This window comes from Natator depressus, chromosome 23, assembly GCF_965152275.1.
Source record: "Natator depressus isolate rNatDep1 chromosome 23, rNatDep2.hap1, whole genome shotgun sequence".
In the NCBI taxonomy this organism is placed as follows: Eukaryota; Metazoa; Chordata; order Testudines; family Cheloniidae; genus Natator; species Natator depressus.
The window spans coordinates 19,622,375-19,649,883 of record NC_134256.1 but is presented as its reverse complement, the minus strand read 5'-3'; the positions used below and the strand labels follow the sequence as shown (position 1 = coordinate 19,649,883).

The following is a 27,509-nucleotide window of genomic DNA, read 5'->3' as shown; positions in this document are numbered from 1 at the left end:
GGGAGCCGAAGCAGACGCGTTTGGCATCGCGCTAACTTCGGATGCAACATGTGTAGCGGCTGCCGGGCGGCGGAGCTGGGGCTGCTGCAACCTTGAGGAGGGACAGACGGGGGGGGGGGGCGATGTCGCCTCTTGGGAGCTTTCCCCGCGGGGGGGCTTAGCCTGGGTTTTCTCCAGGCAGGACAAAGGGGGGAGGGGGCGGGAACCCGCCGCTGCCCGGGTTGCGGAGCCGGTGTCGCTCCGGATTTTGCCCGGCTCCGGCTCTGCTGCAGAGGTTCTGAGCTCCCCGCCCTGCTATGCAACGGAGGTGTCATGAAAAGGTAAGAGGCTTCCCCCTTCCTCCTGGGCTAGGGCTGAGACACCCTCACACCCCCAGACAGACTCCCTGCCACACACACAAAACCACCCTGACACACACACAGACACCCTGGCGCACACGCCCTGACACACACTGACCCTGACACACACACACCTTGACACAAACACAGACACCCTGACACACACACCCTGACCCTGACACACACAGAAACACCCTGATACACACACACAGACACCCTGACACACAGAGGCACACAGATACCCTGACCCTGAGACAGACACAAACACTCTGATACACAGACACATATCGGCACACAGACACCCTGACAGACACCCTGACGCACACTCAGACACACAAATAGACACCCTAACCCAAACAGACAGACACACACTCAGACACCCTGACACACACACAGAGGTTATTGTGCAGGTGCAATAGGCACAGACGGATTGTGCATTGCTGGGCTGTGTGAGTGCCTTGTGGCTGTGCAGAGACCATTTGGCTGTCAAGCAGCACAGAGAATTTCTCTTTCAATATCTATTTATCCAGCCCCAGACACTCCACCCCATCCACCCCATCTATCAATCCCCAGCCACCCCATCTCTCTCTCTCTCTCTCTATCCCCACACCCCTTCTATCTATCTATCTATCTATCTATCCCCACACACCCCTTCTATCTATCTATCCCCACACACCCCTTCTATCTATCTATCTATCTCCTCACACCCCTTCTATCTATCTATCTATCTATCTATCTATCTATCTATCTATCTATCTATCTATTCCCACACACCCCATCTATCTATCTATCTATCTATCCCCACACACCCCATCTATCTATCTATCTATCTATCTATCCCCACACACCCCATCTATCTATCTATCTATCTATCTATCTATCTATCTATCTATCCCCACACACCCCTTCTATCTATCTATCTATCTATCTATCTATCTATCTATCTATCTATCTATCTATCTATCTATTCCCACACACCCCATCTATCTATCTATCTATCTATTCCCACACACCCCATCTATCTATCTATCTATCTATCCCCACACACCCCATCTATCTATCTGTCTATCTATCTATCTATCTATCTATCCCCACACACCCCTTCTATCTATCTATCTATCTATCTATCTATCTATCTATCTATCTATCCCCACACACCCCTTCTATCTATCTATCTATCTATCTATCTATCCCCACACAGCCCTTTTATCTATCTATCTATCTATCTATCTATCTATCCCCACACACCCCTTCTATCTATCTATCTATCTATCTATCTATCTATCTATCTATCTATCTATCCCCACACACCTCTTCTATCTATCTATCTATCTATCCCCACACACCCCTTCTATCTATCTATCTATCTATCTATCTATCTATCTATCTATCTATCTATCTATCTATCCCCACACACCCCTTCTATCTATCTATCTATCTATCTATCTATCTATCTATCTATCTATCCCCACACACCCCTTCTATCTATCTATCTATCTATCTATCTATCTATCTATCTATCTATCTATCTATCCCCACACACCCCTTCTATCTATCTATCTATCTATCTATCTATCTATCTATCTATCTATCCCCACACACCCCTTCTATCTATCTATCTATCTATCTATCTATCTATCTATCTATCTATCTATCTATCTATCTATCCCCACACACCCCTTCTATCTATCTATCTATCTATCTATCCCCACACACCCCTTCTATCTATCTATCTATCTATCTATCTATCTATCTATCTATCTATCTATCTATCTATCCCCACACACCCCTTCTATCTATCTATCTATCTATCTATCTATCTATCCCCACACACCCCTTCTATCTATCTATCTATCTATCTATCTATCTATCTATCCCCCACCCCCACCCCCAAGCCATACATTTTCTTGCTCCGTTTCCCCCCAGCGATGTGACTGTCTTGTCCCCATTCTCTGGGGCTGATCCCTTTTTCTGCCAGGAGCATTTGGCACCCCTGGCGGTGCAGGAGTCGGGGCATCCCAGTCACCTTTCGCAAAACTCCTCTCTGAAGGGCAGATGGCCCCCAGTGCCATTACCCCCTACCCCTGAGGCTGGCGCTTTGGGGAGCTAAGATCACAGCATTCCCTCAGTCCCTGCCACCTGTTCCTCGTGAGATGGGCACTATTTTAGTTCTCGGTATTTCACCCACCTTCTTCCGTACATGACTGGTCCATATACCCCCAGTGGTGCCTATATCCTGTCCAGAGCAGAGCTGGAAAGCAGTCCAGCAGGAAGGATAGCGAGCCCAAGGTACAGTGCATGGGTGAGGCAGAAAAACAGGGCTTCGTTTGGGTCCAGATGCTGGGCCATATACACGCTCCAGTCCTTAGAGGCAGTTGTCATGCAAGTAAGCTGCCTCTTGTTTGTAGGAGAAGGTGGAACCTGTCCTTAGGAGATCCTGTGAGGATCTCCAAGGTAGATTGGATGAAACTGGTCCATATAACTGGTCTCTACTGTGGGGGGCTTGAACGGTCCCATATAAGTAGTCTTTATATTAGAAGGGGCTCCAGCAAGATTAAGTTGTCCATATAAGTGGTCTCTACTATAGGGGGGTGCAGTGAGGGAGAAGTGGTTTCTATGAGCAGTCCATATAACTAGTCTCTATGCGAATGAGGGGCTTTGTGAGGGTGGAGTGGTCTATATATAACTGGTCTCTATACATGGGGGAACTGGAGACATATAACTGGTCTCTATACATGGGGGAACTGTGAAGATGGAGTAGTCTGTATGAGCAGTCCATATCACCAGTATCTCTGAGTGATGGGGTCTGTGCAGGTCGAGCACTCCATATGAGTGGTCCATATAACCAGCCTCTATGCAACGGAGAGGTTTCATGAGGGTGGAGTGGTCTATATAACTGATCTCTATACAAGGGGGGGCTCGATGGGGGTGAAGCAGTTCATATAAGTGGTCCGTATAACCAGTCTCTATGCTAGAGGGGTTTGTGTTGGGTACCTGGCATTGGATAGCCAGTGTGTAGGGAGAAGCATTCTCTGTATAAGGGCTTGGATGGAGCAGTCTGTATGAGCAGTCTATATAACAAGTCTCTATGCAGAGGTGGACTTTGTGTGGGTGGAATGGTTCATATAACTGGTCTCTATAAAAGGGGTGTGGGGGGGTGGAGCATTGTGTATGAACAATCCATATAACCAGTATCTATGTGTGATGGGGGTCTATGGAGGTGGATCAGTCCATGTGAGTGGTCCGTTGAACCAGTTGCTATGCTAGAGGGGTAAGTGTGGGACATTTGGCATCGGGTAGGTGGTCTGTACAGATAGGCAGTCTCTATGCAAGGGCTTGGATAGAGCAGTGTGTATGAACAGTCTATGTAACCAGTCTCTATGAGACAGGGTCTCTGTGGGTGTGGAGCAGTCCATTGGAGTGGTTCATACAACCAGTCTCTATGAGACAGGGAGCTCTGTGGGGGTGGAGCAATCCATCGGAATGGTCCATTGACCAGTCCCTATGCTAGAGGGGTTTATGTTGGGTCCCTGGCATTGGGTCAGGTAACCAGTCCATACAGAATGGCAGTCATTACACAGGAGCTTGGGGGCTCAGTGGGGGCAGGGCAGTCCCTATCACTGGTCGCTATAGGAGGGTGTACCCGGACAGGGTGCAAGGATATGAGTGGCAGCAGGACAAAATGGGAGTGATTTCTCAGCTGGTCATTTTAATAATCACCACCTGTCTGGAGGTGAAAGGAGAAATGTCTCAGTCCCTTCAGGAAGCTGGCACTCTCCCTGTTCTGCAGTGAGAGAAACTGTGGCACACAGAAGGGAAGGGTCTCACTTGAGGTCACAGAGGGAGCTGGGATTTGAACCCAGGAGTCCTGAAGCCCACCCCGACCCCCACTTCAACCACTCTACACCCCACTCCCCTCCCAGAATCTCTGCTCCCCTTCCCCTGGGGGCATCTTTCTTTCCGTCACACAGTCTGGAGCGGTTCACAGCCGTGTGTATGCACCTCAGGGCAGACTGTCAAGAAACAGGGCACAGGCCCCAAACTGGTTGTGAGTGTTATAATTCGATTGTGCCAGCCCCATACCCAGTGTGAACGCCTCAGGCCCTACCACAGCCGTAACACGGAGCCACCAAGCGTGCCGCTGGGTGCGCCAGTCTGTCTTGCCGCCCAGGTGAGCCCGCCCTTGCGAGAGATGGTCCCTTATGCCAAAACTCGCAGCAATATTCAGGTTACTGCCAGTCCCCAAGGCCCGGTCATTTACCCCAAGTCAATTGCACCCGAGATCTCACACCAACCACAAGGCCTGTAGAGAATCCTGGAATAAACTAACTGAAGATTGATTCACGAGGGGAAAGAAATAGAGCAACTGACAAGGTTAAAGCAGGTGAACACACACACACACACACACACACACACACACACACACGAGGTACAGTCCAAGGCAGGGGTGCTGGAACGGGTGGGCCTGGCCTCATCACTTTTTATCAGGACGAGCGACAGGGGCGAGGGGGCAGACAGGAGTGAGCAGGGGGCATGGCATTGGGGAGAAGGGGCGGTGCATGGGGCGGGGCCTTCGGGGAAGGGGGCAGGGCCACAGCTCAGGCACCGGTGGCCCGCCCTCCTTTAGGAAGGTTCCCCCACTCCTGTTGTTCGGGTCCAGGACAGTAGCTGCTCTGATGTGCAAGCTCTGGCTCTCCTTGAGGAATAACCCAAGCCAGTTACCCTGGGGATCCCTTGCTTATGCTTAGAAATATGGCCCTCTCTGAGCAGCACAGCCCCACTGTTTTCTTCTGGTCCGGGATTTTTATTCCCTCCCCCCGGAGTTCAGAGCTGTGATGGGACGTCCCCGCTTCGTGGGCGTCGGGGGCGCCCTCACCAAAGTCTTTTGTCCCCCCCCACAACGGTTTGTCTGGCGTCTGCTGGCCTTCTTGTGCTGGGCAGGAGCCGACGCCTCATGGGGTGGACTGGGATTTCTCTCCTGACTTGGCGGGAGGGGGGGCGGGTGTCCCAGTTTCAGAGCAAACAGGTTTAGAGTTACAGAGCAAATATTTTAAGGTGGGACACAGGTGTGATAAGTGAGATTAAGGCCGGCAGCAATTTACAAGCATTTCGTAGGAAATCTGTCTCCTGTTTTACCGCTGGGAACACACCAGTGAGCCAGGCTGGTTTCCAGCCACACATTTGTCAGTGTTCAGTGAGGCCTGGGGGCCTTGGCCTGAGCTGGCACCTCCTCTGCCAGTGTCACACTTTCTTCCTTCGCGCCAATGGGCAGCACCCCATGCCCCATGCCAGCAAATCCCCAGTCCCAGCCTCTGAGCTCACCCCCTTTCTGGGGCCCCCAGACTCCTGGAGCCTATGACCTCCCCCTGCTCAAAGTTACCCCCCTTCTTCTCAGACACCCACCCAGACTCCTGGGTCCTATCCTCAGAGAGCACCCCTGGCCTGGGGCACCTGGATTTCTGGGTCCCTATCAATGCTGAGGTCTCCTCAGCTTCCCCTTCTGAAACGCCAGGACTCCTGGGTCCTCCAACCCCCTGTCCATCCCTACCCCAATGTCTGGGAGACACAGGCAGGGCTAGTGAGGGGGAGGCACCCCCCCTTCCAAGGAGATCCCAGAAACAGGCATTCATGCACAGTCAGAGCACACACATATCCTGGCACAAGCCAATCCCTGAGACAGGCACAGATGCACACTCAGAGCCAGCCCTTGTCCACCAACCCCCAGCAAGGAAATTCCCAGAGACAGAGACAGGCGCAGTCACAGCCGAAGCCCACACATCCCTCAAAAAGAGACACCAGGGACTTGTGCACATGCAGTCAGACTCTATATACCCCTCTCACAAGCCGAGTCCAGAAACAGACAGACATACACACACAGTCAGATGCAGAGCCCAGAGACTGGCAGTCTCACACAGTCAACCGGCAGTCACACAATATACAGCCAAACACAGAAGCCAGAGACAGATGGTAACGCACACACAGTCAGACGCAAAGCCCAGAAAGAGACAGGCAGTCTCTCTCTCTCTCTCTCTCCCTCTCTCTCTTTCTCTCTCTCTCTCACACACACACACACACTCAACAGGTAGTCACACACGCACAGTTGGATCCGAGCCCATTGATATTTGAACTATGGGCCCTGAATAGGGCTTTGCAGTTTCTGTCCCGGGGCAGGATATCGAACCCCGCAGCCGGCTGTATTACGTCCAAGTTTGGCTGTCACCTGGAGAGAACACAACAGCCATTCCCTTCCTCATGGGGTGGCCTTCCCACAAGGGTCCTGCTGTCGCATGGGAGTAGTGTGAATTTCACATGGCAAAGTTCAGGAGATTTTGGCGTGTTCCCACCAGTTGACATCAGTTGGAGGAGCCACCTGTAGCTAGGGGCAGAATCTGTGTGCAAATGACAATGCATCTGCACGCACGGCCAGTACAGCATGTAGTCGACATCCCACCCAATGTACGCTGCATGTCACAACTCCGCCAGTAGTGTTACACTCGTGTGCAGAGAGAGTGTCTTGAGAAATGTAACTACATATGCTCTGAAGGACACACAAATGTACAGACTGTACCTCCACACCCTCATGAATATGCTGTTCCTATACACTGTCATAAAAACACCTTCACGCTGGAGCTTCATACCCTCCTAAATACCCTCTCAGACTGTGCCTACACACTTTCGCACTGCAGCTACACTCCTTTATGCTATCCCTACACACCTTTCCACACTGTCCTGACAACCATCCCTAGCTACACACAATACTCTACTGATACAGCCTATAAGTGTATTATCAGGCGATACCTACACACTTTCATAATGTAGCTACACAACTTTGCACTCTCAAGTGGAAGCTACATAGTTTCACACTGGACTGACACCTACATCCCTTCATACTGTACTTACACCCCAAACTAAATATATTTTCAGACTGTATCCGTAAACCCACAGATTGTGCCTTTGCACCCGCAACAGTGCACAGTCACACTGTACCTACATTTTTACACTGTGGTTATACATCCATAGAAATACACTCGCAGGCTCCAGCAACGCACATGCAGTAGTTACCATCTTCACATTGTACCTACACAACATCATACATCCACTTTCTCACTGTACTTATACATCTTCAGATTTTCAGGCTGTTACCTACACATCCCTATAATACACAGTCACACTGTATCTACACCTGTGTAGACTAGAACTACTCCCCCCCACCAAGTACCCTTTCATGCTGTACCTACAGCAACTTCAGACCAGAGACGTGAGGCAGTCACACTGATCCTACAGCCCATACATAGCACTGTATCTGTTCACCATCAAACACCACCACTGCAGACACCTCAGCAACAGGCAGCCTCCATCCATCTCTTCACCTGTCCCTTGTCCATTGCTCCACCTGTCTCTCTGTCTGTCCCTCCACCGGTCCTGTTGTCCATCCCTCCACCTGTCTCTGTCCATCTTTCCCCCTGTCTCTCTTCTAGTGCCTCCAGCTGTCCCCTTCTCTGGCCCTCTGTCTGCACCTCGTCCTATATCTCAGTCCATCCCTCCACCTGTCTCTGTTCATGCTTCTCTCTGTCCCCTTGTCTGTCCCTCTGCCTGTCCCCTTGTCCATCCCTCTGCCTGTCTCTGTCCATCCTTCCACCTGTCCCTCTTTTAGTGCCTCCACCTGTCCCCTTCTCTGGCCCTCTGTCTGCACCTCCGCCTCTCAGTCCATCCCTCCACCTGTCTCTCCCATCTCGCCAAGGCCTCTGTCTGCATGTTTTCCTCTCCCCACCCCACCGTCCCTCTGCAGCTCTCTGGCACAATCCCCCCACCCCACCCCCTGCTCTAGTTCCCAGAATAACCCTCTAATAGGTATTTATGAGAAAATTTCCAATGCCCTGGTTGAAGCAGAGAGCCCGGCTATTAGCTGTTCCACCATGGTCGAGCTGAACCAGCTGCAGCGAGCAAGACCAGCCCCTTGATCGAGATGCAGAAAAGGGGGAGTGGGGGGAGAGAGAGAGAGAGAGAGCAACCAGAAAAAGTCTCTTTGCTCTCTTACTGCACAAAAGACACAGCCGCTGTCCTGGGCACCCCTGGCCCGGCACCGGGACGCGGCCCTTCTGGGGTGGGGCACGGGGACTGGGTATCCGGGCACCTCTGGCCCGGCACTGGGATGTGGGCCCTCTGGGGTGGGGCATGGGGGCTGGGTATCCGGGGACCTCTGGTCCGGCACTGGGATGTGGACCCTCTGGGGTGGGGCACGGGGGCTGGGTATCCGGGGACCTCTGGCCCGGCACTGGGACACGGGCCCTCTGGGGTGGGGCATGAGGGCTAGGTATCCGGGACCGCTCGCCTGGCCCTGGGATGTGGCCCCTCTGGGGAGGGCTGCAGCGGGGGCTGTGGGTGGGTGGCCGCGTGTCCCATCACCCCAGGGCCGTGTAGGTTTCCATGTTTCCCTCCTGCTGAGACATGAAGCGAGACAGGGAAGAATGAAAGCGAGAGAGGCCAGCGCGGCCCCAGGGGGGAGAGGAAATCAATACAGTTCCAGCAGGCGCAGGAGAGGGGCGGGGGGCAAGGGGGGATGCGAGGGGTGGAGAGCGGAGGGAAGTGGGGGTGAGAGAGCACAGACGGCAGATGAATTATGAGGGCTCATGGAGCGGGACTGGCTGGCTGGCTCGATTGGCAGGACTCCTGGGTTCTCTCCCCAGCTTGGGGAGGGGAGTGGGGCCTAGTGGTTAGAGCTGGGGGGCTGGGAACCAGGACTCCTGGGTTCTCTCCCCGGCGAGGGGAGGGTAGTGGAGGCTAGTGGCTAGAGTGGGAGAGGCTGGGAGCCAGGTTCTCTCCCCGGCTCTGGGAGGGGAGCATGCTGGCGTGTCTGTATCTTAGGGTGTGTGAGTGTGTGTTTTTTTCTGTCAGAGCCCTTTGGGATGTGTGTATCTGGTGGGGTTCAGGTGTAGATTTCTCACGGGGGGGGGCATGCTTGGTGTGTATCTTCCAGCACTTTGGGGAGATGCAAGTGTACTTGTGTGTGAGCCATGTGTCTGATCGGGAGGGCAGGGAAGGGAAGGGGCAGGATACCACGGTAGATGGGCCCATGGCTCCGATCGGGGAAGACAGGGAGAGGGCGGGATACCGAGGTAGATGGGCCCATGGCTCTGCACAGTGGTGTCGCTGGGGGGGTTAAGCCTGGGATCTATGGAATCTGTTTTCCTTTACGAGCTGTAATTTCCGGAGCTGGCAATCAGTGAAAGTGTTTCTATTCCCAGGCGGATAATCAGGGCTGGCAGTTTACTCTGCTAATCAGCACCTTATGTTAGCGCCTTCCCGCCCCCCAGAGCCAGCTGTGGGACAGCAGGAACATGCTGCTAACCAGACAGCATGGGGGGAATGGGAGATGGGGCCTCTCCCCTCCAGGGGGTGCTGGCTCCCATCTGGCCCCAGGGTGGGTGACTGGCTGGCTCCGGAGGGAGGGGGGTGAAAATGGAACATGGGGCTTTTCCAGGAGGGGTGGAGGACACCGTGTGCATGCTGGGGATGAACATGAAATATTCAGGAGCCGACATAATTTCCCCTCAATTCTGCTGCTGACAAGAATGATCCCCGGATGCCTGGGTTCTGCCTTTCTCCTCCACCTGTCCTCACTCCTACGAGGAATCAGAGAGCCACAGAACTGGACCTTACACAGAGGGAGCAACTCAGATCACTAGACCCCCGTTCCCTCCCAGACCCTTCTCCCCTCCCAGACCCAGGGATAGAACCCAGGAATCCTGGATCCCAGCCCCCCACCTCTAATCACTGGACCTCTCTCCCCTCCCAGACCTGGGGATAGAACCCAGGAGTCCTGGATCCCAGCACCCCCCCCCAATCACTAGACTCCTCTCCCCTCCCAAACCTGGGAATAGAAACCAGGAATCCTGGATTCCAGCCCCCCCTCTAATCACTTGACCCCATGTCCCTCCCAGAGTCAGGGATAGAACTCAGGAGTCCTGGCTCCCGTCCCAGTGTCTCCCCTGAGGTGGATGCTTCTTGGGGTGGGGGTGGGATGTCGGGTTCCCAGCCTGAGTGAGGTGGACGCCATGGGTGTATGTGGAGGGGTGGAATTGTGGCAGGGGCAGCAGGTGGGCCTTTGGAAATGGGGCCAAGTGGCGGGGAGGGGCTGTCTCTGTCTTTTTCCCTGCGGCCCCCCTCAGACCAATGGGTGGGGCTGGGCTGGCCCTTGCCAGGCTGGGAGCCCGTCCATCAGTGCAGGCCCTGACTCAGCCGGCAAGGCAGAGAGCAGCCTGCTCCCACTGGGCTCAGGAGTGAGCCGCAGGCCCATCTACCCCAGTATCCCGGCCCCTCTGTGTAAGGATCAGATCCAGCCTGGGCTCCAGTGGCTCAGATCCAGGGATCAGATCCAGGGGCCCATCCAGCCTGGGCTCCAGTGTGTGCTTTGAACCCCTGTCACTTAGTGCGTGTGCACACGCCGTATGTGTTCACAGTGGGCATGGACACGCATGTGTGTGTGCATGTGAGCATGTTCGTGGGAGAGCCTGAGTGTGCTGAGCGTGTGTGTGGCAGCGGGCGCTTCGCATGCCCTTCCCCAAACCGGGTGCATCTCTTGGGGGGTGACCAGTGCATGATGGCATAGTGCTGCTGGGAATGCCTGTAACTGGGGGGGACAGGGACGGAGGTCCACACGGGGCAGATTCCATGAGGGGGCTGGGGGTAATCCTTGGGGGAGATTCCGTGGGGGGGCACTGGGGGGTGAATCCTAGTGTTGGTGCCCAGGGCTGTGGATCCTGCTGGGCAGGTAGCAAACTCCTGCATTTTTGGGGTGGGGGGGGGTGTCTGGGCCTGAGGCTCTGACTGGTGCAGATGGGCATCAAGCAGGAACCGGCTACTCTCCGGCCCCTTCCGCCGGCTCCCATCTGGCCCCAGGGCAGGGACTGGCTGGCTCAGAGGGGCAGGGAATGGGACATGGGGTCTTTCCCCTCTAGGGGGCGCCGACTCCCATCTTCACCCAGGGCAGGGACTGGCTGGCTCTGGGGAGCCGGGAATGGGGCACGGGGCCTTTCCCCTTGAGGCAGCGCCCCAGGGTGGGGGATGCTGTATAGAGTCACATGAGCCTAATTCTCTCTTTCCTTCCTTGTTTTCCCCTCCTCTATCTCAATCCTTCCCTCCCAACCCATTCCCTTTTATGCACCCTCTTACTTCCCTTCTCCCTCTCCCCTTCCCTCTGATTCCCCCCTCCCCCACCCATTATCCTGTCGCCTGCGGACCCCTCCCCTCTTCCATTGCCCCCTCCCCTGGAATCACCCCCTCCGATGCAGGGGAAGTGCTGAGGCCCTGCGAGATGAGCCTGTCCCCTGGCCCCCCCGCTGCTAGGATGCTCTTTGTGCTGGCTCTGGCCTGCGCCAGCCCCTTCCTGGATCTGCGCCCAGACGGGCCGCGCTCGCTCAACGTGGCCATCATCTTCAGTGGCTCGTCCTACACGCCTGAGAGTGCCCGCTTTGCCCCCACTGCCTTCCGCAACTTCTCCATGGAGGTGAACCCCGTCTCGGTGCTGCTCAACGACACCAACCCCCGCAGCCTCATCGTACGCCTGTGTGACGTTCTCTCCTCCCTGCGCATCCACGGCGTGGTCTTCGAGGACGACACACGCACCGAGGCCGTGGCCCAGATCCTGGACTTCATCTCAGCCCAGACCTCAGTGCCCATCATCGGCATCAACGGGGGCTCAGCCATCGTCCTCACACCCAAGGTGAGGGGGTCACTGGGTTCCAAACCTGCCCCTATTTGTGGCACATTTATCCCTGTAATCCCCACCCATATGCCCAACTCAACCTCAACCCAACCATGCTCAACTCACCCCACAAAACCACGCAACCCAACCGGAATCTCGCTCAACTCAACCCCAACCCAACCCAATCCAACCTGACAGTCAACCCCTACCCAACCCATCCCAAACCAACCACACTCAACCCAACCCCAACGCAACCAATCCCAACCCAACCACACTCAACTCAACCCGAACCCAACCCCAATCCAGCCTGACCACACTCAACCCCAACCCGACCACACTCAACCCAACCCCAGCTCAACCACAGTCAACTCAACCCGCCCACACTCAACCTCAACCCAATCATACTCAACCCAACCCCAGCACAACCAATCCCAACCCGACCACACTCAACCCATCCCCATCCCACTCAACTGAACCCAACCCATCCCAACCACACTCAACTCAACTCAACCCAACACTCAACCCAACCACAATCAACCCCAACCCAACCCATCCCAACCTGACCACACTCAACCCGACCCCAACCCAACCACACTGAACTCAACCTGACCACACTCAACCCTAAACCAACCCAACCCAACCACACTCAACCCAACCCAACCCATTCCAACCCCAACCCAACCAGACGACACTGAACTCCAGCCCGACCTCACCACACCCAACCCATCCCAACCCCACCTCAAACCAACCTCAATCCTACTCAGTTCATTCACAGTCAACCCAACTGCAACTCAGCTCGACTCATCATCTCGACCCAAACCTCAATGCCCAACACTGGTATCAACAGGGGCTCAGCCATCAAGGGGAGGGGGTTGCCAGGCCCCACACCAATGCCTATTTGCCTGCACACTCATCCCTACACACCTCACCCATATCTCCAACTCAACCCAACTCCAACCTAACCCTAACTCAACTGAGTGCATGCAACAAAACCCACCCTAACCCAACCCAACATACCCAACGCAACATAACACAGCCCATCCCGACATAATGGAAAACAGCATACACATCCATTCCTGACCCAACCCAACACAAGCTGCCCAGCCCAATGCAACCCAAACCAATCAACATAACCCAGTCCAATCCTATACACTCAGTCTAACTCAGTGCAGCCTATTATCTCAGCCCATACCTCCATGCCCCTGTGCCCATCATTGGAAGTGTATGTGTCAGGTTTGGATTGAGAGGCATCAGCAGACCTGTGGAAGGGTAGGTGGAAGCCCAGGTGTGGAATTGCACAGAGGCTGTTGTTCAGATTTGAGATGTATAAACAGGGCTGCAGGAGGAGGGGCAGCCCAGGGCCAGGCTAGCAATAGGCTGCAGGTCAGGACTGAGGGGCATTGGCAGAGCTGGGAAGGGGAAGCCCACGGCTGGGATGGTAGGAGCTGCAGGTCAGGATTGAGGAGCACCCCCTGACCTCCCCATTTTCTCCCTGCCCAGGAGAAAGGCTCCACCTTTCTGCAGCTAGGCTCATCGACAGAGCAGCAGCTGCAGGTGATGTTCGAGGTGCTGGAGGAGTACGACTGGACGGCCTTCGCTGTCATCACCACGCTCTTCCCCGGCTATGAGGACTTTGTGGATTACATCGAGGTGCTGACCGACAGCAGCTTCATTGGCTGGGAACACCGGGGCGTCCTGACCCTCAACCTGACTGATGACCCTGACGGCTCCCGGGTCAAGCGCCAGCTGCGGGAGATCCCTGCCCAGATCCGCCTGCTCTACTGTTCCCGCGAGGAGGCAGAGAGCATCTTCCAGGCAGCACGGGATGCCGGGCTCACTGGACCTGGCTATATCTGGTTCATGGTGGGCACCAACCTGGGTGGCACTGACTACATGCCTGAGCACCTGCCTGTTGGCCTCTTCACAGTGTTGTCGGCCGGCTGGCGGGACGACCTGCACCACCGCGTCCAGAACGGGGTGGCCATCATTGCCAAGGGCGCTGAGGCACTCTCCAGGGACTACGGCTTCATTCCCGAGTTCAACAATGACTGCCGGTCACCCAACCTCAGCCAGATCCATGAGAACCTCCACCGGTGAGTTGAGGGAGGCGGGGGGCAGAGTGGGGGATGGAGAGCTGTGAGAATGTGGTGCCCATCAACGCAATCCCAACTCAACCCAACCCCAGCCCCAAGCCAACAGAACCAACTCAGAGGGATGGGTGGGCAGATCTACAGGAATCTGGTGCCCATCAGTGTAATCCCAACCCAACTAACCCAGTCCCACCCCTACAACCCAACTCAACACCAATCCACCTCAGTCAAACCCAACTCAATATAACCAACCCAACAGGGGAGGTGAGCAAATCCACAACCTGTACTGATGAGTGTGGTTGGGGCAGATCTGCCCATCAGCAGAATCCAACCCAACGCCAATCCAATTCGCCCCAACCCAGTCCAACCACACTCAACCCAAACCAACATAACCAAACCAACGGGGGAGGGGACAGATCCATGACAACCTGCAATGCCCTGGAAACTGGAGTAGAAGAGGAAATGGGACATGGGGCCTTTCCCTTCTAGGGGGCACTGGCTCCAGGGCAGGGGACTGCCTGGCTGAGTGGGGCAACAAGACAGAGGGGCACCAGCAGAGCTGGGGGGTGCTGGGTCCCCCCCTAACTCTCTCCCCACCGCCAGGTATTTCATGAACATCACATGGGGGCAAAAGGATTTCTCGTTCAACGAGGACGGCTACCTCATCAACCCATCGCTGGTCGTCATCTCCCTGAACAAGGAGCGCACTTGGGAGGTGGTGAGTACCTGATCCTGCCCACCTGTCTGCCCAGCCCCCTGCCGAAGGCTTGCCCCACCCCCTGCTGGAGCCCTGCCCTATCCCTCTGCCCCACCCCTTACCAGAGCTCCACTCTATATCTATGTCATGCCCCCAGCTCTCTGCCCCTCCCACTAACAATGTCTCCCAACCTCCATCTTTCTGCCCAGTGGTTTGGAGTTCGGTTTGGGGTCAAGCCTGGTCTGGGGTGGGGGCTGAGTCTGATCCGCAGGTTTCAGGGGAGTCAGGGTGAGTTTGGAGGGGCAGGTTCAGGGAGATTGGGGTGAGTTTTAGGGGAAGATTTTGGGGTGAATTTGGGGGGCAGGTTTGGGGGGTGTTGGTGTGTTTGGAGGGGCAATTTCAGGGAGATTGGGGTGATTTGCGGGGAAGGTTTGGGGAGCGTAGGGGTGATTTGGCTGGCAGGGTTGGGGAATTTAAGGAGTGAGTTTGGGGGGAAGGTTTGGGGGGCAAGTGTGACTCTGGGGTGTATCCGGTGGTGCTGGGTGAATTTGGTGGGACCGGGGCTCAGGCCCCAGGCAGGCACCCCGCAGTGAAGCCCTCCCACCCCATCCCCACGCAGGTGGGGAGCTGGGAGCACCAGATCCTACGCATGAAGTACCCGGTCTGGTCACGCTACGGCAAGTTCCTGCAGCCGGTGGATGACGACCAGCACCTGACGGTGGCCACGCTGGAGGAGCGGCCCTTCGTCATCGTCGAGAACATCGACCCGGCCACCGGCACCTGCATCCGGGACTCGGTGCCCTGCCGCAACCAGCTGAACCGCACCGACAGGTACCCACACTGTGAACTTCCCCACGGCAGTGCCCCTGGCGGGGAGCTCCGCCCTGCGCTGTGAGCTCCCCCGTGGCAGTGCCCCTGGTGGGGAGCTCCGCCCAGTGCTGCGAGCTTCCCCATGGCAGTGCCACCAGCACTGCGAGCTTCCCTGTGGCCGTGCCCCCGGCGAGGAGTTCCACCCAGTGCTGCGAGCTTCCCCACGGCAGTGCCCCTGGTGGGGAGCTCTGCCCAGCACTGTGAGCTTCCCCGTGGCAGTGCCCCTGGCGGGGAGCTCTACCCAGTGCTGTGAGCTTCCCCATGGCAGTGCCCTCGGCGCTGTGAGCTTCCCCGCAGCAGTGCCTGCTCACAGAGCTGTGTTCTCTGTCCATCCCCATTTCTGTTTTGCTCCCCCCCCAGCCAACCCACGGACCCGCTGCTCTTCGAGAAGAAATGCTGCAAAGGGTTCTGCATCGACATTCTCAAGCGCCTGGCTAAGACCGTGGGCTTCACCTACGACCTCTACCTGGTCACCAACGGCAAGCACGGCAAAAAGATTGACGGGGTCTGGAACGGCATGATCGGAGAGGTGAGACACCTCTGCCTCCAGCCACTGCAGCCCACTCACCTCCCTGAGCCAGGGAGAGAACCCAGGAGTCCTGGCTCCCAGCCCCACTCCTTCTAACCACCAGATCCCACTCCCCTCCCCGAGCTGGGGAGAGAACCCAGGAGTCCTGGCTCCCAGCCTCCATAGGTTGGTGCCACTTTTCCCCTTCTTGGGGATCCCCAATTTCTCTGCCTCCCTCCAGAAATCCCTGGGCAGGTTGGGGGTTTCTTTCAAAGACCCCCCCCCAATCTCACCTGGTTAATTCCCCCCCTTCAAATCCTTCCCAGAAATACCCTGCTCGCTTTGGGGTCCCACCGTAGCCCCCCTGAACTGCACAGCTGGGTTACTGGGTAAGACTGCCCAGCATTGCATGGGGAAGGGAGAACATCCTTCTGAAGGCTCTGCCCCCTTGCTGACTCTTCCCCCTCGGTCTCCCCCCAGGTGTTTTACCTGCGTGCAGACATGGCCATCGGCTCCCTGACTATCAATGAGGAACGCTCCGAGATCATCGACTTCTCCGTGCCCTTCGTCGAGACGGGCATCAGTGTCATGGTCTCGCGGAGCAACGGGACCGTCTCGCCCTCCGCCTTCCTGGGTCAGTGCCCGCTGCCACCAGAAGGCATTGTGGCAAGCTCCTGGGGACTCTGGCCCCAGCCTCTGCCAGCAAGGGGGCTGCGGGGAATAGAACCCAGGAGTCCTAGCTCCCAGCCCCCACCTTGCTCTAACCACTAGAGCCCTTCCCCACTCAGAGCTGGGGAGAGAACCCAGGAAGGTCATTGGGAAGTTTAGACTTGAAATTAGACGAAGGTTTCTAACCATCAGAGGAGTGAAGTTTTGGAATAGCCTTCCAAGAGAAGCAGTGAGGGCAAAAGATCTATCTGGCTTTAAGCTTAAACTCGATAAGTTTATGGAGGAGACGGTATGATGGGATAACATGATTTTGGTAATTAATTGATCTTTAAATATTCATGGTAAATAGGCCTAATGGCCTGTGATGGGATGTTAGATGGGGTGGGATCTGAGTACCCAGGAGAGAATTTTCTGTAGTATCTGGCTGGTGAATCTTGCCCATATGCTCAGCTGATTGCCATATTTGGGGTCGGGAAGGAATTTTCCTCCAGGGCAGATTGGAAGAGGCCCTGGGGTTTTTTTCGCCTTCCTCTGCAGCATGGGGCATGGATCACTTGCTGGCGGATTCTCTGCTCCTTGAAGTCTTTAAACCACGATTTGAGGACTTCAATAGCTCAGACATAGGTGAAAGGTTTTTCGCAGGAGTGGGTGGGTGAGATTCTGTGGCCTGCGTTGTGCAGGAAGTCGGACTAGATGATCATAATGGTCCCTTCTGACCTTAGTATCTATGAATAGCAGCCCCCAGCCCCCTTTCCCTAACCACTAGGCCCCCGGGAGAGAACCTAGGAGTCCTGGCTCCCAGCTCTCTCTGCTCTAACCTCTCACCACCAATCCCCTCCCAGAGCTGTGCATAGAACCCAGGCGTCCAAGCACTGACTGTCCCTTCCCCCCGCAGAGCCCTACAGCCCAGCTGTCTGGGTGATGATGTTCGTCATGTGTCTGACCGTGGTGGCCGTCACCGTCTTCATCTTCGAGTACTTCAGCCCCGTGGGTTATAACCGCAGCCTGGCCGCCGGGAAACGTGAGTCCCGCCCTCACCCGTGCCGCTCCGCCCGGGGACAGCAGGGGGCTGCGGATCAGGAGTGAGGGGCGCTAGCAAGGCTGCCTGGGGCGGGGCGGGGTGGGGCACGGAGGTGCTGTGCGGGCTGACCCTTCCCATGGTGCTTTGCAGGCACTGGGGGCTCCAAGTTCACCATTGGCAAGTCCATCTGGCTGCTCTGGGCTCTGGTCTTCAACAACTCGGTGCCGGTGGAGAACCCCAAGGGCACCACCAGCAAGATCATGGTGCTGATCTGGGCTTTCTTCGCCGTCATCTTCCTCGCCAGCTACACGGCCAACCTGGCCGCCTTCATGATCCAGGAGGAGTACGTGGACACGGTGTCGGGGCTGAGCGACCGCAAGGTGAGGCTCTCCCTTTCTGCTGCCCCCCCGATCTCTGTTCCCACAGGCCACCCCTCCCCTGCCGCCGGGAGCCGGGTGCAATCAATCCCTGGACACTTCCAGATCCAGCCTGCGTCGATCCAGAGATCTTGCTGGGTTCAATACAGGCCTCGGGCATGACAGATCCCATCTAGACAGATCCACTCAATCCCTGGATCTCAATAGAGCCAATCCAGCCAGATCCAAACAACCCACCGGTCTCGTTAGACCACAGGACCAGTGGGTCCATGGATCTCAACAGAGCTGATCTAGACCGATCCAGTTGATCAGTGGATCGCAGTAGAGCCAGTCTCATGAGATCCAGTCACTTCATAGATCTCCATAGATCCGATCTAGTTTGTCAGACAGTAGATCCCGCTAGATCCAGTCTAGCCCGATCATCTCATTGATCCAGGGATCACAATAGAGCAGTGTCACTAGATCCAGCTGATCTATGGGTCACGGTAGATCCAGTATGGCCGGTTCCAGCTGATCCATGAATCATGGTAGATCCTGTCCGGCTCGGCCCAGGGATCCGTGGGTCTCGGTAGATCCCGTACGGCTCGGCCTGGCTGATCTGTGGGTCGCGGTAGATCCCGTACAGCTCAGCCCGGCTGATCCATGGATCGTGCTAGATCTCATACGGCTCAGCCCGGCTGATCTGTGGGTCGCAGTAGATCCCGTACGGCTTGGCCCAGTTGATCCGTGGGTCACGGTAGATCCTGTATGGCTCAGCCCGGCTGATTGCCATAGACACAGTCTAGACAGAGCCCTCACTCCTGGGAGGGGGCGGGACAGGGAAACGTGATGGGGGGTAACTGACCCCTGTGGGGGGTAACTAATCGCTGCCCCCCCCAGTTCCAGAAGCCGCAGGACCAGTACCCGCCGCTCAAGTTTGGCACCGTGCCCAATGGCAGCACGGAGAAGAACATCCGCAGCAACTACCCCGACATGCACACGTACATGGTGAAGTACAACCAGCGCAGTGTGGAGGACGCCCTGCAGCACCTCAAGTCGGGGTGAGGGGCAGGGCCAGGAGGATGGGCGAGGGCAGGAGCGGGCGGGGCCGGAGGGAGGTGGGGCAGGGCCAGGACAAGGGGGCCGGGCCAGAGGCAGATGGGAAGGGGGCAGGACTGGAAGGAGGTAGGGCAGGGCCAGGACAAGGGGGCAAGGCCAGAGGGAGATGGGGCAGTGCCAGGAGGAGGGGGCAGGGCCGGAGGGAGATGGGAAGGGGGCAGGGCCAGGAGGGGTTGGGGCCGGGGCCGGCGGGAGATGGGGTGGGGCCAGGAGGAGGGGGTCGGGCTGGAGGACGAAGGGAAGGGGGTGGAGCTGGAGGGAGCTTGGGTGGGGTTGGGGCTGGAGGGAGATGGGAAGGGGGTGGGGCTGGAGGGAGATGGAGAAGAGGGCGGGGTCATGGGCAGAAGAGGTGAAGGGCTCGGGGGGGGGAAGTGGGGCGGGGCCGGGGGGGCAGACGGGGTTAGAACGGTGTTACCCTGCCCCACACCTCTAACCCCTGCCCCCCCGCTGTCCCCCAGGAAGCTGGACGCCTTCATCTACGACGCGGCCGTGCTGAACTACATGGCGCGGAAGGACGAGGGCTGCAAGCTGGTGACCATCGGCAGCGGGAAGGTCTTCGCCACCACCGGCTACGGCATCGCCCTGCAGAAGGGCTCCCGCTGGAAGCGCCCCATCGACCTGGCGCTGCTGCAGTTCCTGGGCGACGGTACGTGCCGCCCGGACGCCTGGGGTCTCCGCCCGCGCTGGGAGGGGAGCAGGGGCTAGTGGTTAGAGTGTGTGGGTGGGGGGTGGGGGGTCTGGGCACCCAGATGCCCGGGTCCCATGCCTGCCTGCTGCCTTGCAGACGAGATCGAGATGCTAGAGCGGCTCTGGCTCTCGGGGATCTGCCACAACGACAAGATCGAGGTGATGAGCAGCAAGCTGGACATCGACAACATGGCGGGCGTCTTCTACATGCTGCTGGTGGCCATGGGGCTGAGCCTGCTGGTCTTCGCCTGGGAGCACCTCATCTACTGGAAGCTGCGGCACTGCATGCGACACACCGGGCGCCTGGACTTCCTGCTGGCCTTCAGCCGGGTGAGGGGCAGTGCTGCCGGTCTGCCCGCGGGCGCCCCCCCCGCGCCCGCCCGCCCCGCCCTCCGCGTCCGTCCCGCCGCCGGCCGGCGCCCCCCCTCTGCCTCCATCCCCCCCGCTGGCGCCCCTCCCTCTGCCTCCATCCCGCCCACCGGCGCCCCTCCCTCTGCGTCCCGCCCGCCCCGCCCTCCGCGTCCGTCCCGCCGCCGGCCGGCGCCCCCCCTCTGCCTCCATCCCCCCCGCTGGCGCCCCTCCCTCTGCCTCCATCCCGTCCGCCGGCGCCCTTCCCTCTGCCTCCATCCCGCCGGCCAGCGCCCCTCCCTCTGCCTCCATCCCGCCCGCCGGTGCCCCTCCCTCTGCGTCCTGCCCACCCGCCAGCGCCCCTCCCTCTGCCTCCATCCCGCCCGCCGGCGCCCCTCCCTCTGCCTCATAGAATCATAGAATATCAGGGTTGGAAGGGACCTCAGGAGGTCATCTAGTCCAACCCCCTGCTCAAAGCAGGACCAATCCCCAATTAAATCATCCCAGCCAGGGCTTTGTCAAGCCTGACCTTAAAAACTTCTAAGGAAGGAGATTCTACCACCTCCCTAGGTAACGCATTCCAGTGTTTCACCACCCTCCTAGTGAAAAAGTTTTTCCTAATATCCAACCTAAACCTCCCCCACTGCAACTTGAGACCATTACTCCTTGTCCTGTCATCTTCTACCACTGAGAATAGTCTAGAACCATCCTCTTTGGAACCACCTCTCAGGTAGTTGAAAGCAGCTATCAAATCCCCCCTCATTCTTCTCTTCTGCAGACTAAACAATCCCAGTTCCCTCAGCCTCTCCTCATAAGTCATGTGTTCCAGACCCCTAATCATTTTTGTTGCCCTTCGCTGGACTCTCTCCAATTTATCCACATCCTTCTTGTAGTGCGGGGCCCAAAACTGGACACAGTACTCCAGATGAGGCCTCACCAATGTCGAATAGAGGGGAACGATCACGTCCCTCGATCTGCTCGCTATGCCCCTACTTATACATCCCAAAATGCCATTGGCCTTCTTGGCAACAAGGGCACACTGCTGACTCATATCCAGCTTCCCGTCCACTGTAACCCCTAGGTCCTTTTCCGCAGAACTGCTGCCGAGCCATTCGGTCCCTAGTCTGTAGCTGTGCATTGGGTTCTTCCGTCCTAAGTGCAGGACCCTGCACTTATCCTTATTGAACCTCATCAGGTTTCTTTTGGCCCAATCCTCCAATTTGTCTAGGTCCCTCTGTATCCTATCTCTGCCCTCCAACGTATCTACCACTCCTCCCAGTTTAGTATCATCCGCAAATTTGCTAAGAGTGCAATCCACACCATCCTCCAGATCATTTATGAAGATATTGAACAAAACTGGCCCCAGGACCGACCCCTGGGGCACTCCACTTGACACCGGCTGCCAACTAGACATGGAGCCATTGATCACTACCCGTTGAGCCCGACAATCTAGTCAACTTTCTACCCACCTTATAGTACATTCATCCAGCCCATACTTCTTTAACTTGCTGACAAGAATACTGTGGGAGACCGTGTCAAAAGCTTTGCTAAAGTCAAGAAACAATACATCCACTGCTTTCCCTTCATCCACAGAATCAGTAATCTCATCATAGAAGGCGATTAGATTAGTCAGGCATGACCTTCCCTTGGTGAATCCATGCTGACTGTTCCTGATCACTTTACTCTCGTGTAAGTGCTTCAGGATTGATTCCTTGAGGACCTGCTCCATGATTTTTCCGGGGACTGAGGTGAGGCTGACTGGCCTGTAGTTCCCAGGATCCTCCTTCTTCCCTTTTTTAAAGATTGGCACTACATTAGCCTTTTTCCAGTCATCCGGGACTTCCCCCGTTCGCCACGAGTTTTCAAAGATAATGGCCAATGGCTCTGCAATCACATCCGCCAATTCCTTTAGTACTCTCGGATGCAACTCGTCCGGCCCCATGGACTTGTGCACGTCCAGCTTTTCTAAATAGTCCCTAACCACCTCTTTCTCCACAGAGGGCTGGCCATCTACTCCCCCTGTTGCGATGCCCAGCGCAGCAGTCTGGGAGCTGTCCTTGTTAGTGAAGACAGAGGCAAAAAAAGCATTGAGCACATTAGCTTTTTCCACATCCTCTGTCACTAGATTGCCTCCCTCATTCAGTAAGGGGCCCACACTTTCCTTGGCTTTCTTCTTGTTGCTAACATACCTGAAGAAACCCTTCTTGTTACTCTTGACATCTCTTGCTAGCTGCAGCTCCAGGTGAGATTTGGCCTGCCTGATTTCATTCCTACGTGCCCGAGCAATATTTTTATACTCTTCCCTGGTCATATGTCCAACCTTCCACTTCTTGTAAGCTTCTTTTTTATGTTTAAGATCCGCTAGGATTTCACCATTAAGCCAAGCTGGTCGCCTGCCATATTTACTATTCTTTCGACTCATCGGGATGGTTTGTCCCTGTAACCTCAACAGGGATTCCTTGAAATACAGCCAGCTCTCCTGGACTCCTTTCCCCTTCATGTTAGTCCCCCAGGGGATCCTACCCATCCGCTCCCTGAGGGAGTCGAAGTCTGCTTTCCTGAAGTCCAGGGTCCGTATCCTGCTGCTTACCTTTCTTCCCTGTGTCAGGATCCTGAACTTGACCATCTCATGGTCACTGCCTCCCAGATTCCCATCCACTTTTGCTTCCCCCACTAATTCTTCCCTGTTTGTGAGCAGCAGGTCAAGAAAAGCTCCCCCCCAGTTGGCTCGTCTAGCACTTGCACCAGGAAATTGTCCCCTACGCTTTCCAAAAACTTCCTGGATTGTCTATGCACCGCTGTATTGCTCTCCCAGCAGATATCAGGAAAATTAAAGTCACCCATGAGAACCAGGGCGTGCGATCTAGTAGCTTCTGCGAGTTGCCGGAAGAAAGCCTCATCCACCTCATCCCCCTGGTCCGGTGGTCTATAGCAGACTCCCACCACTACATCACTCTTGTTACTCACACTTCTAAACTTAATCCAGAGACACTCAGGTTTCTCTGTAGTTTCGTACCGGAGCTCTGAGCAGTCATACTGCTCCCTTACATACAGTGCTACTCCCCCACCTTTTCTGCCCTGCCTGTCCTTCCTGAACAGTTTATAACCATCCATGACAGTACTCCAGTCATGTGAGTTATCCCACCAAGTCTCTGTTATTCCAATCACGTCATAATTCCCTGACATCACCAGGATGTCCCGCCCGCCCCGCCCTCTGCGTCCGTCCTGCCGCCCGCCGGCGCCCCTCCCTCTGCCTCCATCCTGCCCGCCGGCGCCCTTCCCTCTGCCTCCATCCCGCCGGCCGGCGCCCCTCCCTCTGCCTCCATCCCGCCCGCCGGCGCCCCTCCCTCTGCGTCCCGCCCACCCGCCGGCACCCCTCCCTCTGCATCCATCCCACCCGCCAGCTCCCCTCCCTCTGCCTCCATCCCTCCCGCCAGCGCCCCTCCCTCTGCGTCCCGCCCGCCCCACCCTCCGTATTCGTCCCGCCCACCGGCACCCCTCCCTCTGCCTCCATCCTGCCTGCCAGCGCCCCTCCCGCCCACCAGCGCCCCTCCCTCTGCATCCCACCCTCCGCGTCCATCCCGCCTGCCACCGACCCTCCCTCTGCCTCCATCCTGCCCACCAGTGCCCCTCCCGCCCACCAGCGCCCCTCCCTCTCCATCCCGCCCGGCCACCGGTGCCCCTCCCTCTGCATCCCTCTGCTGCCTGCCACTGCCCCTCCCTCTGCCTCCGTCCCGCCCGCCGGCGCCCCTCCCATCCTGCCTGGCCGCCGGCGCCCCTCCCTCTGCATCTCACCTGCCAGTGCCCCTCCCTCTGTGTCCAACCGCTGGCGCCCCTCCCTCTGTGTCCGTCCCGCCCACCGGCGCCCCTCCCTCTGTCCTCCTGCATACCTGCATCCACCCACCTGCAGGCACACCTCTGTCCCCGTGTCTACTGCCCAACCCCCATTGTCTGCCCGCCCCCCCATCTTCCACCTGTCCTACATCTGCCCCATCCTCTGCCTGCCCCCCCCACCTCCGCCCACCCCATTCATCCCCCCATCTGCTGCTGGTCCTCCATCCATCCCCGCCCCCATCGTTCCCCCACACCCACACTGCTCCATCTGTCCTCCCTCCCTCCAGCCACCCATCCTGGAGTCCTGCAACTATGGTCCCCCCTTGCTGCAGCAGTGTCACGGTAATAATGGTCCCCCCCTTGCTGCAGCATTGTCATTGTAATAATGGTCCCCCCCTTGCTGCAGCGGTGTTCCTGTAATAACGGTCCCCCCCTTGCTGCAGCAGTGTCATGGTAATAATGGTCCCCCATTGCTGCAGCAGTGCCCCTGTAATAATGGTCCCCGCTTGCTGCAGCGGTGTCCCTGGAATAATGGTCCCCCTTAGCATACACTGCAGTGGTGTCTCTGCGATAATGGTTCCCCAGATAGTGCTTGCTGCCTGGGTGTTGCAGCAACAGCACTCCCATAGCCCAGAGGAGGTGGCGTTAATGGTTCCCCCATGACACACTGGGGGCAGTGTCACGGTTATAGCGCTCCCACCGGGCGGAGCAGGTGCATTATTGGTCCCACCCCCGCCTCACGTCTTCTCTCCCCCACCTCCAGGGCATGTACAGCTGCTGCACCAGCGAGGACCCCAAGCTGCAGGACCATCAGCAGCTGCCCATCCTGAACCATGGCTACCCCCCGCAACGTGGGGGGGCCACGGCCTTGCCCAGCCCCCCCGCTCCGCCCCTGCCCTGCAGCAGCTTCCTGCCCCGGGACCGGCGCATCGTGGAGCGCTGGCGCCATGCCCGCAGCCCCAACTGCTACAAGGACCTGTACCCCCCGCCCGCCCCCTCGGAGCCCCCCAAAGCACCCCCGCAGCGCCATGGCCTCCAGAACGCCTTCGCTGAGGGCTTCCACCGCTTCTACGGCCCCATCGAGCCCGAGGGGCTGTCGGACCACCTGGGGGCCAGCGGCGGGGCCCAGGCCAAGAAGCTGGGGCCATGCCAGCTCTCCCCGCCCCTCCGGAGCCTGGAGAACCCCCCGTCCTACTTCGCCATCGTGCGGGAGAAGGAGGGTCCCGACCTGGGCGCCTCGGCCTGGCAGAGGAAGTCACTGCGGGGACTGTACGAAAGTTTCCAGGCAGGCAAGGCTGGGAGCCGGACACCAGAAGCCAAGAAACACGGTGCTGGGGGGCTGGGCGGCGCCTACGCCACCAAGGGCCCCTGCGAGGCGGAGTGCGGCCGGCCAGCCCAGGAGCCGGGGCGTTACGGCTACACCCGGCTCTCCTATGAAGATGAGCGCAGCCCGCCCCTGGGGGCGGCGCCCTGCGGGCGGGAGCGGCGCTATCGGCGCCCCGAGGAGCCACGGGACAGCGAGAGCCAGCCCTTGCTGCGGCCCACTTGCCCAGCCGGCCGGTCCCACGTCTGCCGCAGCCGCTCCCGCCCGCCGCCCGCCGGCTTCCCCAGCCAGAGCCGCTACGTGGAGCTCTCGGACTCGGACTCGGAGCCGTGCGAGCGGGACGGGCCGTGCCCGGAGGCCTCCCCCCCGGCCGGGGCGCCCCCGGCTGACGGGCACAGCTGCTGGTACGCGGCCCCTGATTTCTTCTGCACCTACCCCTCCCGGGAGCCCCCACTCTTCGCCCCCCACAAGCCTGTGCGCTACTGGTCAGCCGACAAGCTGGCCCCCTGCCGCTCGTGCCACCGGCTTTGCCAGCACTGCGCCAGCCTGGAGCTGCTGCCCCCCCCGACCCCGCCCTGCCGCAAGGAGGCCCGGGGCTACTTCAGCCGCTCCGAGGAGCGGCTGGAGCGCTGGCTGGACTGGGAACACCGCCTCTGCGGCCCCTACGGCTGCCTGGCACCCCGGCACCACCCCGGCCTCTACCGGCGCTGCCACCACCACCACTCCTGCGAGCTGGGCCCGGCTGGCTCCCTCCTGCACCCCACCTCCCGCAGCCTGGAGGACCTGAGCTCCTGCCACCTGGTGCGCTGCGGCCTGGCCCCCCACCGCCTCGGCTTCTCCCCGCCCGAGTGCCTCCCACCCCGCCTCAGCCGCAGCGGGGAGCTCTTCGCCCGCCGCGGCTCCGCCCACTTCTCCAGCCTCGAGTCGGAGGTATGACCCAGCCACGGCCGCGGGGGGCAGGGGACGTGGGACGTGGGCGCTGCGGCGGACCTGGGGGGGGACTGGGCCATGGCGGCTGATACCACGGCTGTGGGGACAGGGCCACAGCGGCTCATGCCACGGAGGCCACCGCAGACCCAGGGGGACGGTTTAGCTCCCGCCGGTGCCAAGGACCTACGGCGAGGCGGGGGGTGGGTCACAGGCCACGGTCGTGATGCTGCCACGGGGGGCGGTGCCACGCCTGGGCCCACCGACCCACGGAGAGGCGGAGCCTGCCACGGACCCTGGAGAGAGACGGGAGCCGGCCACGGGAACCGGGACGAGGGTGGCCCCCGGCACCACGGATCCAGGCTGAGATGGACCCAGCTGCCATGCCACGGATCTGGACCCCGCAGAAGCGGGGGGTGGGGGGGTGGCCCGGCTATGTGTGGGGCGGCTGCCCCTGGTATCAGAAACTGGTGAGAGCTGGGGCAGGACCCATTGAGCCGGGGGGGTGATGTCCGTCCCCCCGCCCAGCCCCACAGTGCATCCGGAGGGGGATGGGCTGGATCCATCCACCGGGGAGCTGGCTGGGGGAGGGGGTTATCAGCCACATGGCCATGCTGCCCCCCCCCGGCCCTGTCTTGTCTCCAAAGGGCTCTTTCATTGTATTGGGGGGGACACGATCCAGGGCGGTGGGATCTCAAAGGTGGGGGCCGGAATGGAAGTAAAACATCCCATCTGTGGCAGGTGGGGGGGCTGTTTGGAGACTTCCCCTCCCCACAGGGGAAAATGTCAGGGGGAGCCTGGCCAGGACTTCACCATGTGTGGGCCGTGGGGGGGTGCCGTGGGGTCCCCCCCTTTCAATACACAACCGGGAGTAGCTGTTTCACCTTTTTAAAATCTCTATTTTTCGGGGGAGACGAAACTGTGATTTAAACACCTGCAAAACTGAAACTGTGATTTCCACCACCCCCGTCCGCCTCCTCCCCCGGCGCTCCCCCCTTGTCCTTCTTCACTGGCATC

The 27,509-nt window shown here is 58.1% G+C and overlaps 1 protein-coding gene across 1 annotated transcript; it reads left to right on the top strand.

Moving 5' to 3' along the window:
* Window positions 1–181: 181 nt before the first annotated feature.
* On the top strand, window positions 182–27,509 carry GRIN2D (glutamate ionotropic receptor NMDA type subunit 2D). The gene is made up of 13 exons (XM_074937190.1): window positions 182–320; window positions 11,630–12,060; window positions 13,543–14,135; window positions 14,736–14,850; window positions 15,449–15,660; window positions 16,060–16,228; window positions 16,688–16,841; window positions 17,772–17,897; window positions 18,048–18,277; window positions 19,154–19,314; window positions 19,831–20,018; window positions 20,157–20,389; window positions 25,005–27,509. The coding sequence occupies exons 2-13, from the start codon at window positions 11,653–11,655 to the stop codon at window positions 26,499–26,501; spliced, it is 4,086 nt and encodes a 1,361-aa protein (XP_074793291.1). The 5' UTR covers window positions 182–320; window positions 11,630–11,652; the 3' UTR covers window positions 26,502–27,509.

Bases quoted from the DNA above. Each gene is read 5' to 3' on its own strand.
- GRIN2D (XM_074937190.1), top strand. From the start codon at position 11,653: ATGAGCCTGTCCCCTGGCCCCCCCGCTGCTAGGATGCTCTTTGTGCTG. The intron at 16,842-17,771 runs GTCAGTGCCCGC...TTCCCCCCGCAG, and splicing joins CTCGCCCTCCGCCTTCCTGG to AGCCCTACAGCCCAGCTGTC. The intron at 19,315-19,830 runs GTGAGGGGCAGG...GCTGTCCCCCAG, and splicing joins CTGCAGCACCTCAAGTCGGG to GAAGCTGGACGCCTTCATCT.